At 54.2% G+C, this 16,352-nt stretch overlaps 1 protein-coding gene across 1 annotated transcript; it reads right to left on the reverse strand.

Annotated features, from left to right (window-relative positions):
* Nucleotides 1-149: 149 nt before the first annotated feature.
* B0H18DRAFT_842914 (putative beta-glucanase from glycoside hydrolase family GH16) lies at nucleotides 150-1,400 on the reverse strand (the record flags this gene model as incomplete). The annotated part of the gene is made up of 7 exons (XM_048039518.1): nucleotides 150-220; nucleotides 278-334; nucleotides 390-477; nucleotides 541-778; nucleotides 833-1,018; nucleotides 1,080-1,244; nucleotides 1,306-1,400. Coding segments are annotated over 7 exons (900 nt in total), but the record flags the coding sequence as incomplete, so codon positions are not given.
* Nucleotides 1,401-16,352: the final 14,952 nt, after the last annotated feature.

Here is a 16,352-nt window from a genome sequence, read left to right on the forward strand (position 1 = left end):
TATCGAAGGCAACTGCGTACGATTGACTACAAAAACAACCATCCGGTGCCCGCAACAACCGTGAAGAACACAGACGAAACAGTCTCCAGACGACCTTCGCCTTTGGTCAGCAACGAAACACCGCTACTCGAACTGGAATTGGAAGAGGGTTGATAGATCCGAACCGCGGCAATATCCCAGTACGCGTCCTCGAAGGCCGATGGGTTGTAATTAACATAATCTAGTAGAAGCAACCTGCATAAGCACGCATGATCGCATGCAGGGTAGGAAGACTCACCTGTGCAGTTCCCCGGACAGCCGTTGTTGCTGAACGAGTTACCAGCCCAACTACCACCTAGACGGGCAATCATAAAGACAAAGGACTAATAGATAGGTATGGAGCCACTCACAGAATGTCAAGTTTATAATGATGTTGTTGCGCTGAAACGCAGATCCGATATCGCAGTCCGTGTTAGGAAAAAGAGCAATCGGCTTTCCCTGCAAATGCTCGCAGTCAGCCTCACCGTACACTACATGTCACGCAGAAGACGGGTGACTCACCCAGTTGTCTGTGTCGACTGCGGACGCTCCGGAGGTGATATCGGACGGGATGCTGCTATCGTTACGAGACCAGAACCAGACCCGGATATACTCCGCCGTACGCTCCATGGCATAGTACCCGCCTCCGTACGTGTTGAAGACCTTCCCGTATGACGCGGTGTAAGGCGCGTCAACTGAACATCCGTTGTTCCCATCCGATATCGTGTCTGACGAGCTACAGTTCGTAGAGAGCGTTGTGCTGCTAAAAGCATGAACATGATGTCTACGAGATGGCAGCGACAGGATCACGTACCCTAATTGGGCCCTGTTCTCGGGCATGGTGCAGCTACCAGTAGTATGCAGAGTAACGCTGTTTGGCGCAATGTCATTGACACCCTCCAAGATATCGATTTCCCCTGAGGAGGTCCCGACTTGGTCGTCAGCCTCCCATACCGCAGGCCAAGTTCCACAGCCCTGGGGCATGTGTCGGATGTCGAATCTGGCGATAGGCGTATTATGCATGCGTGTCATGAGCGATAGGTGTATGAGGAAGTACTTACACCGCGACGTGCGTCCTGTATTGCGCGTAGCTCTTGATGCGGTTGCTCATCCGCCCACTTCCGCTAGCGGTAAGATTCGTGGTGTAGTCGGCCCGCATGATGAACGTGTCATCGGACGTGAATGTGAGGTTATTAGCAAGCGCAGTCGATTGATTGACATAGTGCCTGTATTAACAGCAGTAAGCGATGAATCGATAGCACAATACGGAGGGAGTAACAGGCTTACACTCTGCCTTTGGTAGGGTCCGCGATATCCTCCCATTCGAAGTTGGTCAGGAAGTTAGAGCCAATATTCGTCTGGTTGATGCTATACGAGCCGGCCCGGATGGCCGGTAGAAGGGACAGCGATGACACTGCAGCAGCGTAAATCAACGGGAGCTTCATGTCGTCTGGATAGGATAAGGAGGTATTTGAGGATCAACTCAATGATAGTAAGGTCAGAAAGCGACGGCTGACAGGCATGTGCAGCCAACCAAAAACCCGTTTCACCGTCTTCGGTGAGGCTGACATTTGTGCATAGAACTTCAAGCACGCATTCGGATAACGTGATGCACATTACCGAGCTTTGGAGGATTGTTCGCGGAATGATGGCGGATGCAGGCGGAGGAGGAGGACAGTGGAAATAGGCTATTTGTTTGTCTCAGTGGACCTCGGATCGCTGCGATCATGTTATTAGCGTGGGGAGGTGAAAAGAAATTGCGCCACGTTCGATTACGCTCGAGTACAAAGAAGGACCCGATAAACTTGAATATTGAAGCAGTCACTATCTCGACCCTCATTCATGTCTGCGTTGACTTTCCGTTTGTGATGAGTTCTACGGCCTGCTTGGATCGTGGTCTGATGGTGCATTTGAACTTGTGAGGATGACTGAGTGAATACATCAGCTAAGTAATTTCTGACATAGGAAGGGTATCGTACTTGACGAGACCAGATGAGAACGTCCCCGGCGGCGTGATCTCATTACCCATTGCGTCACGAGCCTTGCCAAGGTCGAATGTTGCTACGATGTTGGCCATCGCCTGCCAAATCCCGATGTCTGCGAAGCGGCGACCTGGACATATACTGCAAATCAGCGGGAAACCCCTAATTAGTTTATCAAGCAACATAATTCAAGATGCTACTTACCGCCGACCGAAACCAAAGACGATGTTTCGTGGATCCTCCTGATTCTCATACAGCCCATTCATCTGGAAAAGCTTCATTTGAGAATTACAACGAAATATCAACAATGATCAGCATTTCTAGGTAAAGATCTGCAATACCACCTGTTCTATTGTTTCCCAAATTAGCAGTTTTTCTGTAACCCACCAGCACTTCCTGGGAGAATTTGTGGCAATTACATGCAATACGAACCAATTCTGCATACTTGCTGCACATTATATCGGGGATTATGCTTCCTTTGTTTTGCTTTCTGGTTATGCAGTGTCATATGAGGAACATTACGGGGCCAAATGCATATTTGTTATTCCAGAACAGTGACAATGACTCCAACACAGTACTACAAAATAGCTTGCATACATATCACTAGCACGTCCGATCGAGCAGCATTCTGAGTCGTCTCGACTGTCCTGCTACTAGTATAACCGGCACACAGCCAGCCCCAGCCCCGTCAACTCTTGTTCCATTCTCGCCAGCGAGATCTGTGTGTAATAGACTAATCAGTACGTTATGATTGGCACTGCAGAGCTACGAGTCAGCAAAATGCATCCACAAAAAGACAAAGTGATCACACACCACAGTGACAGGACATCTCCGAAGTCGATCAACACGTAAATGATGGCACCGGCGCGGTCACGGCGCGAGTCTGTCCTTGTAATAGGCCTCGCTGTATATCCTCTTCGACGATCTCGGGCATTCGCAGCGAGAGCCTTCACGCGTGCAGCTCCCTAGATGATAACTACATCACTCTGAGGTCATCAATAAATGCGTGCCATCAACAAAGAGCACGTACGCTGGTCTGGTACTAGTCGACGCGCTGGCCGCCGCTGGTGACGAGCTTGCTGTTCAACTCCGCTTGGCACCCGATGAAGCGAAGGCAGTCTCCCCACGGGAGCACGACGGCAAGGAGGTACAACCAGTGGATGCTAACGGCGCCGTGCTCTACGGGCAGGACAGCCAGCTAATGGGGACCTACTGCAAGACAAACCTGTACATGACGGACATGAGATGGGCGGTCCCAGGTGCACACAGCGTCCGTTCTCCCGTCGACCGCGTACAACGTGCCGCGCAGGGCCCGGGTTCGTCACGTTCACCCTCCCGCCCCCATTGGGCACCGTCACTCTCACGATCTGCATGGATCCCAACCCCGTCCCGTCCGCCGAGTGGAATCTCGACTCGGGTCCTTACGAGCTCACCGCCCACTGCATCTCCACGAAGACCGACCTCCTTGTCCTCCTGAACGTGTGGGTGGACTCGGGCGACGAGGAAGGCAGCGACGAAGACTGGGGCACCATGAACGACTGGGCCACATGGCTGCGGCCGCTGTGGGACAAGCCCCTGCTTGACGGGCACGGCAGTCATAGCCAGGACACGCACGGGGAACTGGGAGAGGAGATCGTCGTAGTTAAGTGTGATCGCTTTGGCGAGGAGAACGGTGCGTGTTTTTGTATCATGTCGCTCTGCTGGAAGTAGTCAGTGAACTCGTGCATGTATTAACTTAGTCGTACGGGAGGAGCTGTGTCTGCGTACCATACGCCGTAGAGGCCAACGAGCGCGAACGCAGTCTTGAAGTGCCTGTCCATGCTGTGCACGCCACGGAGGAGCTCCTCAGGGTTACGGTCATACCTGATGTTGAGCGTGATTGAGAGGCTGATGGCGTTCCGGCCTCCAGAGCGAGTGCTTAGGCCCGCCGACCCAGTCACAGAACAGACTGAGACAAGAGGACGGAGGACGCAGGCAAGACGTGGCATGTCGGAGTTCGAAGCCGTCACGCGCTCACTGGGCGTCTCTCGCCTTTTGCTGTTCGTACAAGTCGTTTTTTGGTTCTTCTCACCTCTCTATCTCGCCCGCGCGAATTCTGACTCGAATGCGACAAGACGCTTGGGCCATCACAGCGTAGCTCGACCGACATGCAAAACTGGACGCGCGTGAACCTAGACTCGTACGACAACAGATGTACACGCAAATTCTGTCCCGAGCGACAGGCACACGCAAGCGAAGGGCAGGAAAGGTGAGTACAAACATAAGCGAGCAGGTATGCTAATCGCAAGCATAGGGTGCAGCGCCGTGCTGCTGCACAACGCGCACGACGACGGAGAGCACGCGGGGCCAATGCCCTGCGTGCAGACACAGCCGACGAGCGGATGGTAGGCCGGATGAGCGAAGAGACTACCGGGTAGGGGAGCGGGCTGGCGAGTGGGCGGGCGAGTGGGCGGGCGAGTGGGCGGGAAAGCTGTCAGGTGGGGCTGCGAGCATACGAGCAGGTGAGTACTACAGATGCCGGTGGGTGTCGACAACCAAACGATGACCATCCTGACTCCGTGCTCGTCCATCCCGCAGTCAATTACCCTGCTCCTCACGACGCACTTCACCGCCCATCGCCTACTACCCCTCGCCCTCTCCCTCTCCCTCGCTCGTGCGCCCTCACTCTTGTGACGGGCGGGCACACAGGCAGGCGGGCGGAGACTCGGAGTAGGGTACACAGGCGGGCGGAGACATGCGCGGCAACAGCGAGCGTGTAGGACGAATGCCGAACCCACAAACACGATCGACGAGCAGACCGCACACCTGAGAACGCGACACACACGACAACAGCGAGCACGCAGGGCGAATGCCCTGCGCGTAAACGCAGCCGACGGGTGGACCGTGGGCGCGGGCGCGAGTATGGATGGGCAAGCCAGCGCATGCCGGTGGATGAGCGGGCGAGCAAATGGGCAGGCAGACGGACGAGCGAGCAGGCGAATGGGTGAGTAAATTGGGCAGGCAGGCGAGCAACAGGGCAAGCTCGGGGCGGGCACAGGGCGTGGACCGGCACGGCGACCGCGAGCACGAACGCCCAGCGCACAAGCACGGCCGACGCACGGGAGGCGGGCGGGTGAGCAAAGCGGGTGATCACGATAGTGGATAGGGCACGCCGTGCTGCTAGTATTCAGGCAAGTTCCACCCGCGCACTGGGGGCGGCTGGGATTCAACGATCGCATGCGCGATGAGTACGTACGGTGGAAGCTCGTTATGGTGTATCTTTACTGTAGTCTCAATCACGTCAATGCATACTGTTCCCGATTTGCACTACGTCAGTCGAGCCCCTTGAGAATACACATGCATTACTTCGACATTATCAGGTTTAGTGTAGTCTGAATGATTCGAGTCTCACATTCCAGATAATTTCTTGTAGATGTTCACGACACCGCGGAATGTTCAGACTTTAGCAACTTTCTGTGTATTCCTTCGATTGCTGGTCACTTATCACGAATTCCCAAATGGGGGTTTTCCCGATGTTGAAGCGGTCTGGACAGAAAGTCTCCGGGTTGGGGTAGGCATCGGCATCATGCAGCATAAACCTAAACAGCACCTCGTCAACGAGTGCTACTAGAATCATGCAAACCACTTTGACCATAGATTTGGCATGACCACTGTCCCCTTCGGTATCCAGCACCCACTATACTCGTCGTTTTCGCGTAAAACATGAGGCACACCTGTAGAACCAGCCTGAGTTCGATGACAACTAGTCGGTGAGGCCCAGAACACAGGTACCTAATGGCGCAGGGCAGGAGATTCTATGTCGCTGCAGTGAGATGATATACTACTAGTCAAGGACGTCAACCGCCACGTACCGGTACGTCTCCTTGAGGATGCATTCAAGGTATGGTAGTGCATCCCTGTCGTTGACGGTCGGGAGCCTTGCACCACCGATGACACTAACCATCTCTTCTTGCGCCTTGGCATAGACATCCGGATACAAGATCATAGCGAGTAGGAAGACCATGAGTACGGTGTGCGTCTAATCAAAGAATGAGTTGATGTAGTCTGGCTATGTCATGAACGCTACCGTATCTGTGCCAGCTGTATTAAAGTCGCATCAGCGACCATGGAGTGGATTCTGATCGAGTTGTTGAGATGAGACTCACTTGCGTACAGCGTTAGTCCGAACATCATGATTTCTGGCTTTTCTGTCTCCAGAGTCCCCTTTGATGCGGACTCCTTGATCAACGTCGATATCACGGGGCTTTCCATGATGCCTTTGGTCCTCGATTGCTTGGTTGGGTGAGACATGCAGCGTCGTGGTATCTCGTGAATGCATAACTTACCAACTTGCTCTCTGCCAAGTCGTAAGTTCGTTGCGCAGCATCTCTGACAGCTCTCTTGATCCACACGGCATTTCGCTTGAAGCCTGCACCAGGAAACCAGGTCGGGAGGTATCTCACTGACAGAATACAACATCAGGAGCTGCCATTGAGACGACGAAACAATTAACACTGAAGTACACCCACAAGACGGTATGAAGTCCACAGGGACTGTTCCAGGAGCCGAGAAGTTCATTGTCGCCTCCGCTACCTTCTCGATGACATGCAGATATTCATCGTCTGAGGATGTTACTGTGTGCCCGTAAAGGTATTGAAGCAAAGAGGAGGCAGTGTCATCGGGAAAACCCCCATTTGGGAATTCGTGATAAGTGACCAGCAATCGAAGGAATACACAGAAAGTTGCTAAAGTCTGAACATTCCGCGGTGTCGTGAACATCTACAAGAAATTATCTGGAATGTGAGACTCGAATCATTCAGACTACACTAAACCTGATAATGTCGAAGTAATGCATGTGTATTCTCAAGGGGCTCGACTGACGTAGTGCAAATCGGGAACAGTATGCATTGACGTGATTGAGACTACAGTAAAGATACACCATAACGAGCTTCCACCGTACGTACTCATCGCGCATGCGATCGTTGAATCCCAGCCGCCCCCAGTGCGCGGGTGGAACTTGCCTGAATACTAGCAGCACGGCGTGCCCTATCCACTATCGTGATCACCCGCTTTGCTCACCCGCCCGCCTCCCGTGCGTCGGCCGTGCTTGTGCGCTGGGCGTTCGTGCTCGCGGTCGCCGTGCCGGTCCACGCCCTGTGCCCGCCCCGAGCTTGCCCTGTTGCTCGCCTGCCTGCCCAATTTACTCACCCATTCGCCTGCTCGCTCGTCCGTCTGCCTGCCCATTTGCTCGCCCGCTCATCCACCGGCATGCGCTGGCTTGCCCATCCATACTCGCGCCCGCGCCCACGGTCCACCCGTCGGCTGCGTTTACGCGCAGGGCATTCGCCCTGCGTGCTCGCTGTTGTCGTGTGTGTCGCGTTCTCAGGTGTGCGGTCTGCTCGTCGATCGTGTTTGTGGGTTCGGCATTCGTCCTACACGCTCGCTGTTGCCGCGCATGTCTCCGCCCGCCTGTGTACCCTACTCCGAGTCTCCGCCCGCCTGCCTGTGTGCCCGCCCGTCACAAGAGTGAGGGCGCACGAGCGAGGGAGAGGGAGAGGGCGAGGGGTAGTAGGCGATGGGCGGTGAAGTGCGTCGTGAGGAGCAGGGTAATTGACTGCGGGATGGACGAGCACGGAGTCAGGATGGTCATCGTTTGGTTGTCGACACCCACCGGCATCTGTAGTACTCACCTGCTCGTATGCTCGCAGCCCCACCTGACAGCTTTCCCGCCCACTCGCCCGCCCACTCGCCCGCCCACTCGCCAGCCCGCTCCCCTACCCGGTAGTCTCTTCGCTCATCCGGCCTACCATCCGCTCGTCGGCTGTGTCTGCACGCAGGGCATTGGCCCCGCGTGCTCTCCGTCGTCGTGCGCGTTGTGCAGCAGCACGGCGCTGCACCCTATGCTTGCGATTAGCATACCTGCTCGCTTATGTTTGTACTCACCTTTCCTGCCCTTCGCTTGCGTGTGCCTGTCGCTCGGGACAGAATTTGCGTGTACATCTGTTGTCGTACGAGTCTAGGTTCACGCGCGTCCAGTTTTGCATGTCGGTCGAGCTACGCTGTGATGGCCCAAGCGTCTTGTCGCATTCGAGTCAGAATTCGCGCGGGCGAGATAGAGAGGTGAGAAGAACCAAAAAACGACTTGTACGAACAGCAAAAGGCGAGAGACGCCCAGTGAGCGCGTGACGGCTTCGAACTCCGACATGCCACGTCTTGCCTGCGTCCTCCGTCCTCTTGTCTCAGTCTGTTCTGTGACTGGGTCGGCGGGCCTAAGCACTCGCTCTGGAGGCCGGAACGCCATCAGCCTCTCAATCACGCTCAACATCAGGTATGACCGTAACCCTGAGGAGCTCCTCCGTGGCGTGCACAGCATGGACAGGCACTTCAAGACTGCGTCGCGCTCGTTGGCCTCTACGGCGTATGGTACGCAGACACAGCTCCTCCCGTACGACTAAGTTAATACATGCACGAGTTCACTGACTACTTCCAGCAGAGCGACATGATACAAAAACACGCACCGTTCTCCTCGCCAAAGCGATCACACTTAACTACGACGATCTCCTCTCCCAGTTCCCCGTGCGTGTCCTGGCTATGACTGCCGTGCCCGTCAAGCAGGGGCTTGTCCCACAGCGGCCGCAGCCATGTGGCCCAGTCGTTCATGGTGCCCCAGTCTTCGTCGCTGCCTTCCTCGTCGCCCGAGTCCACCCACACGTTCAGGAGGACAAGGAGGTCGGTCTTCGTGGAGATGCAGTGGGCGGTGAGCTCGTAAGGACCCGAGTCGAGATTCCACTCGGCGGACGGGACGGGGTTGGGATCCATGCAGATCGTGAGAGTGACGGTGCCCAATGGGGGCGGGAGGGTGAACGTGACGAACCCGGGCCCTGCGCGGCACGTTGTACGCGGTCGACGGGAGAACGGACGCTGTGTGCACCTGGGACCGCCCATCTCATGTCCGTCATGTACAGGTTTGTCTTGCAGTAGGTCCCCATTAGCTGGCTGTCCTGCCCGTAGAGCACGGCGCCGTTAGCATCCACTGGTTGTACCTCCTTGCCGTCGTGCTCCCGTGGGGAGACTGCCTTCGCTTCATCGGGTGCCAAGCGGAGTTGAACAGCAAGCTCGTCACCAGCGGCGGCCAGCGCGTCGACTAGTACCAGACCAGCGTACGTGCTCTTTGTTGATGGCACGCATTTATTGATGACCTCAGAGTGATGTAGTTATCATCTAGGGAGCTGCACGCGTGAAGGCTCTCGCTGCGAATGCCCGAGATCGTCGAAGAGGATATACAGCGAGGCCTATTACAAGGGACAGACTCGCGCCGTGACCGCGCCGGTGCCATCATTTACGTGTTGATCGACTTCGGAGATGTCCTGTCACTGTGGTGTGTGATCACTTTGTCTTTTTGTGGATGCATTTTGCTGACTCGTAGCTCTGCAGTGCCAATCATAACGTACTGATTAGTCTATTACACACAGATCTCGCTGGCGAGAATGGAACAAGAGTTGACGGGGCTGGGGCTGGCTGTGTGCCGGTTATACTAGTAGCAGGACAGTCGAGACGACTCAGAATGCTGCTCGATCGGACGTGCTAGTGATATGTATGCAAGCTATTTTGTAGTACTGTGTTGGAGTCATTGTCACTGTTCTGGAATAACAAATATGCATTTGGCCCCGTAATGTTCCTCATATGACACTGCATAACCAGAAAGCAAAACAAAGGAAGCATAATCCCCGATATAATGTGCAGCAAGTATGCAGAATTGGTTCGTATTGCATGTAATTGCCACAAATTCTCCAGGAAGTGCTGGTGGGTTACAGAAAAACTGCTAATTTGGGAAACAATAGAACAGGTGGTATTGCAGATCTTTACCTAGAAATGCTGATCATTGTTGATATTTCGTTGTAATTCTCAAATGAAGCTTTTCCAGATGGTACCTATGCCGTTTGTTTATGAGAAAGGCTCAGTAACTCGATGAACCTCGGAAGCTCACCGATAGATATGGTTTCCAAAATCCTCCGGATCGTTCAGCAATCCCATTAGTAAAGCAATCGCCTCGCGCCTCTGCATGTCGGCAACAGCGGCGAGGCAAGACTTAGAGAAGAAAGGCTTATGCATCCATCGTCGATGCTTGCGAAACTCCTCATTGTATGGCGTCAATACGAAATCGTGTTCCCATCCCAGCCTAATACATCATAAGCCGTTCATACAGGAGGTAAGGGGCCGACACTCGACTCGGATGCACTCACAGATCTATCATCATTACCGAATACGGTCTATCCGAGTATATTGCACTCCGCTTGTCCAGCAGATCTCGTGCAGCGGCTGCCGAATTGATAACCAAGACGGGCGTGTTGAACATCCTCAAGAAGATTATGTCCCTAGTGCAACGCATTCAGCTATAAACCCGCAGCGTAAGCATCTCGGAACGTTCATACCATACTTCTTCCTCCATTGCGCGAATCTCTTCTCCGGGAACTTTAGAGTCATCTGTGGAATGTTTCCCAGAATAGGAAACGGACGAGGGCCAGGTGGTAGACGACGACGCAGCTGTCGCCAATGTAGCCCATAGTAGGCGAGGGTGACGAAACCGCGAACGCAGCTTGGATGCCGATTGATAGAGTCATAGTTGAGGATGCGGTGGAACGGGGCCCGGGTTAGGCCTGTCCGTTTCTTTCAGCTTGTGGCGATATAAGTATCAGGCCTTCTGGATTATCTTGACACTCCCCGCTCAAGAACAGAAATGAAGGGATCCTTTGTGGACGATTACCGGAGTGAGGGCGCTATCTTAGAACCTTGTTTTCTGTTCATTGGAGATTCTGGCAGCGTTGGGACATGTCGTAAGCTCGCGCGCGATGCCATCTGACCTTGCCAGGCACTCAGGGCAGTCAGAGGTATATATATGCTTCGATTATCGGTGTATATACATACCTCACAAGCAATTGCCCCAGTACAGCATCGAGCGGTTATGGAACAGTGACTGATGAATGTGGTCACATTACTAGGCGCATGACAGACGTACACACCGGTCAGTCGTAGCCCGCCTTGCCGGCTACCACACCGAACGCAGGACCGCCCTTGCCAAACATCGCGCGCAAGTCCGCCCCAAGTTCATCGGGCTTCTCGTGTGCAGCAAAATGTCCTCCGTTCCCATGTTCAGACTCGAACACGACGTTACCCATAGTGCGCGCCCAGCTGCGTCCAGTGCCCCGTCAGTCTTTTATGAAGTGGTGAACATGAAGTCGAAACACATACGTCTTTGGTGGACGGATAAGCTCCTTGGGGAAGAAGGATACACCACCCGGAGCAGCGCACCAAGGAACGCTATGGTTTGGATCTTCTCTTACTTTCGCTTGTTCGTAGTATATCCTCGCAGAGGCGGCAGGGCCCGCTCGAGAGAACCAGTAGATTGAGATCCACGTCAGGACTGAACATCCGGCTTCAATTCTGCACAACTGCGTATATAAGCGTGTGAACGCACCCTCGTCGTCATCCCAAGGATAACCATCCGACCAGAGCACGAGCTTCTCGTATATCCACGCGAGCAAGCCCGCCGGCGAGTCCGCGAGTGAATACCCGATTGTCTGCGGCTGCGTATTCTGTTCAGCGCTGTAGCCCCGTCCTTTCTGCATAAATAATTGGATGCGCTTCAAGCATGCCCGTTCAACCTCGGTATACGGTGTAAGCAGGTGCTGAAGCCAGAGCCGAGGAAAGCTCGAGAACGACGGTGGGCTGACCACACTACAAATTCCAGAGAAGGGTCAGTACGAGAATGCAATGAGTCGAGGCAGGAGGGTACGGACGCGGCGTAGTTTGTATGCCATGCTTTCACGATCTGATCGCCATACATGGCTGCCATTGTTCTCGTGATCTTAGCATGTCTAGTCAGCTCCATTGGCAGTGGTTTGGCGAAGGTCAGACAAGAATACCAACATAGGAACCCCAATCTCCCCCTGAACCACTATTAGATATATCAGAGGGCATGGCTGTCAGCATCGAACTCAGAGACAAACGAGTAGCAGGGCACCATATTCAGAGTAGCCCAGAGCGAGCATGAGTTTGTGACACGTCTGGGATATGAGATATATGTGATTCAGAATCTGTACATGGCCCTTCTTGTACGTACCTCTGCGTATTGAGCAACTGTGAATCCCTGTTTCTTGACAATTTCAGAGAAGCCAAAATTCGGCAGACTAGGGGCAACAACATGGAAATTTGGGTGATCTGGCGACGCAGACGTCAACAAGGGGAGCAGCTTCTTGACTTCAAGGAAGTGGCCAGGCCCTGACAAGTGATGGTCCAGTAATTGTTCCCTTGCGATGTATCGAGATGTGCCACGTACATCCATGCACGAATACTAGTGGAATCGCGTCCTTCACTTCGCTCTTCTTATGGACGTAATGCACGTTCAGCGTACCAAAGCCCTCCACTTCGACGTCTCGAGTGAACTGAGGGATCTCGTTGATGCCAGCCTCCGCAGCGCGCCAGTCATACCCGTCTTTCCACCGCGCGATGAGCCGTTTAACATTCGCAAGCGGCACGCCGTAGTTCCATGCCGCGTCGTCCAGCTCGTCAGGGAAGCGCGTCAGATCCAACTTCTCGTGCAAGAGGGCGAGGTCAGCCTCCGGAACGGATATGGTGAAGGGTTGTGGTTCTGAAGTGGCCATGATCTAGGGAGCTGAGTGGCAATGGCCAGTGCCGGTGGGCGGGATGACCTGCCGCGTTGAAATGAGACGTGTCTTTTATACGGTCGCGATCATCAGTCAGAGACTAGCAAAGACTTACTATTAGCGCGAGAAGCCGCATGAGCTATCGAGTCACACTGTCAGCATTAGGAAGGTCGCGTCAACGAGGATGCGGCGGCCCGCGGGGACCAAGTGGCGACGCGCTCAGTGCGGGAACACGCGACTGATACTCTTATGACGCGTGACGCAAGAGCTCAGCGACACCCTACACGCGCGACGAGTCGGTGAAGTCGCAGTGCAATACTCTGAATATGTGGATTCGGAGTGAATAAAAATTGGATAACAGAATGTGTGTACATTTGTAGGATCTAAGTTTGGTGTTAAGTTGTGCGTGATAGTTGCGTTCCACTCCATCAAACCCCAAGCGCTAACGGTTTCGTCCTGACAGTCGCGAAGACTGCATTTCGGCAGCCACCATTCAACTGGATGACCCCTCGTACACACGCACAGCAGCAAAGTCCCAGTAGGCGTCGGAAAAGGCCGACGGATTCTCGTTCACGTACTCTGGAGGCGCTGTGAGTATGAGTGCGACATGCAGCACGGTACAAAGGCTTACGAATGCAGTCCGAGCCGCAGCCAATCTCGGTGAAGTCTGCGCCTGCCCAGTTTCCGCAAAAGGTAAGATCGATAACGATGTTATTGTTGCCGAAAACCTTGTTGATGTCGCAGTTGTCGTCTGGGAAGTATGCAATCGGTGTTCCCTAGCAAACAATTATTTACTGCCTCCTCGGGAGAGAATGCTGACATACCCAGTTATCAGTGTCAACGCTGCTCGCGCCCCCCGTAATGTCCGACGGAATGCCGTCTTGGTTGCGCGCCCAGAACCACACACGGATGAATTGCGACGTACGCTCCACAGCGTAATATCCGCCACCGTTAGAGTTGAATACGGGACCGTAGGACGAAGTGTACGGAGCGTCCACCGAGCATCCATTGTTGCCGTTTCCGATGTCAGCGGTATCGCTGCAATCGTTTGATAGTGGCGTCCTGAAAAGACGTCAGCAACAAATTAAAGAACAACTCTGACGAGACGCACCCCAGCTGCGTGCGGTTGCTGGGCACAGTGCAGTTGCCTTCAGTGTGCAGAGTGACACTGTTGGGCGCGAGGTCGTTCACACCCTCAAGGATGTCGATTTCACCACTGGCGGCTCCAACGGTATCGTCTGCCTCCCACACTGCCGGCCATGTGCCGCAGCCCTGAGGCATGTGGCGAATGTCGAAGCTGACCCAGAATGATCAGTCTACGAAGAGTTTCATCAAAATACTGACGACTTACACAGCAACGTGAGTGTTGTACTGGGTATTACTCTTGATACGGTTGCTCATCCTCCCCGGCCCATCCGCGGTAAGGTTTGTCGTAGAGTCGGCGCGCATGACGAACGAATCGTCCGTGGCGTAGGTGAGGTTCTTCGCCTGCGCGGTCTCCTTGGTCACGTACTCACTGCGAGCTCTTCAGCAACAGCTCAGATGACAGGCCGCGATGCAACTCACACTCGACCGTTCGTGGGGTCCGATATGTTCTCCCACTGGAAGTTGTTGAAAAAATCAGACCCGACGTTGGTCTGGGCGATGGTGTACGGCCCTGCCATCACGGACTGCGCGACGATCCCGACCGCGAGTCCACCAAGAATTGAGCGGCGGAAGTGACCCATATTGCAATGAAGAGGTGATAGCGATGTGAGGAATAGAAGTGTTGGGACAGGAATGTACGAGTGCGCGGTTGAGAAACGGCACAATAATTCGAACCTTATATACCTCGCAGGCCTCGGCTGACGCAGAGGCAGAGGCAAATACGATCGGCATCCCGATCACAACTGGCCCTCCGTCATCCGTTCCAGAGCCAAGAGCGGATGCAGATGCACAGGTACGCGGGAAGCAGGAGCAAGGCTATGCGCGGGAGCAACTATGGGTCATGCGGATACGAATGCGGAAGCTATCCTCATCCCGCAGAGAGCTCGTGGCTGAGACTTGCGTCGGTGCACAAACCAGCGGGGTGGCGCGATCGGCGGAACCTCTCGATCAGGGCCTAGATGTCGTAGAGGACATGCCAGTCAAATCGACGATCCTGAATTGTACAGTCACTGAACGAAGCAACACCGCGACGAGATCATAGCAGTAATAGAAGAACAGTCTGAGCGTACCGAGAGCGTAAGCTAACCAAAACGCAAGTCCATAGTACATGACGAGGTATGATAGCCATCGCGGGGAGTTCACGGTTGAACCATTCGGCATAGACAATCGGCGGATACACAAGTCCGTGGCTGTGGTGCGGGCGGACCAGAATATGTCTACCGCTCATGTACAAGCTGCTGCTTGCAGAAGCAGGAACGTCAGCACCATCATGTGGCGAAGGAAGCATCGACGACCGGCGTTAGGCGTCACTCACAATCTACATGATAGCTGCTGGCGATTCGCATAGCTGCTCGCAGGATATTGTGTGCTCAGGGGCTACACAAGGCATACGAGACCATGACCATTTGGTCTGGGGGTCAACCAGATGTGTCGCAACGATGTGCTCGCACAGTCCAGCACAGTACCGCGCAGCGCCGCATGACTCGCCGTTAGTCTGCCATAGACATTTGAGACGTCATGAGCGTAGTCGCTGTTCGATGTCCTGGCTGTGGTAGTGCTGCAGATGTTCGCAGACGCCCTTGGGAGTGACGTCCTGTATGGCCGTCCCACACTCCGTGCCAAATTGGCATGAGACGTAAGCCAACCCGAACTGATGCGGAACGCTGAAGCCAGCCAATCCCGAGCATCCGTATCGAGCGGTGACGCATATTGACACGGATTCCAGCCCTGAGCTTCATTTTCAACGGGTTTATGTGACCAGACTTGGCAAGAATACTATGAGCGAAGCGGACAGCATCGAAGCTTGCAGACGTACCCAGAGTCCGATACACCGCCTTCAAATCCCACGTTCGATGACTCCGGATATTGCCAATATCTGCAAGTACGGTAGGCGAATGTGCACCGGGGGGGACCAAAGAAGTGATATACATACTCGTAGAGTCCTTGAGCTTGAGCTTGAGCACTTCCGCCGGGGCTGGGACTGCGGCTGGTGGAGGGCGTATGAACCGGAGGCTCCTGATAATCGCCGTGGGAGTGCTATGCAAATCCCAAGGCATGGAGGGGGAAGTCGCGAGATACGGATGTAGCCGAGAACTATCGGGAAGCATTTCACCATCCTTGAGCCACGCGCAGTCCTCCGGCATGGTCAGATGCGCATATACTCTGTGACAACGTCAGGCCATGGCACCACGCGGGGGAAAGAAAGCTGTTGACGTACCCGGCGGAGCAATTGTCGCTGACCTCTGTTTGGTAGTACATCTTTGGGACAAACTGAAGCTCGGGGGAATGAGGGAATGTCATGTGAATACTCAGGTTGTACTTGGGTGGGTAGACGACCTGAGAGGTGGGTGAGGCAGATTCTGCTTGATGCAGTTGAGACAACCCACCCTTTCCCCTTTATAACGATGAGCAAAGCTCGGTCACCCGACTGCATGTCGTGCTGTCAGCGCACGAAGTACTGTATGGCCTTGCATCCACTATCTGATATGCCGAGATGATGCATAGAGACCGAGGTCATATCTGCCAAATGAGGCGCATGCTGGGAGTTGGTGGATGGATGGTG

This window comes from Fomitopsis serialis (assembly GCF_022376445.1).
Source record: "Fomitopsis serialis strain Sig1Antser10 chromosome Unknown B0H18scaffold_637, whole genome shotgun sequence".
NCBI classification, from domain to species: domain Eukaryota; kingdom Fungi; phylum Basidiomycota; class Agaricomycetes; order Polyporales; family Fomitopsidaceae; genus Fomitopsis; species Fomitopsis serialis.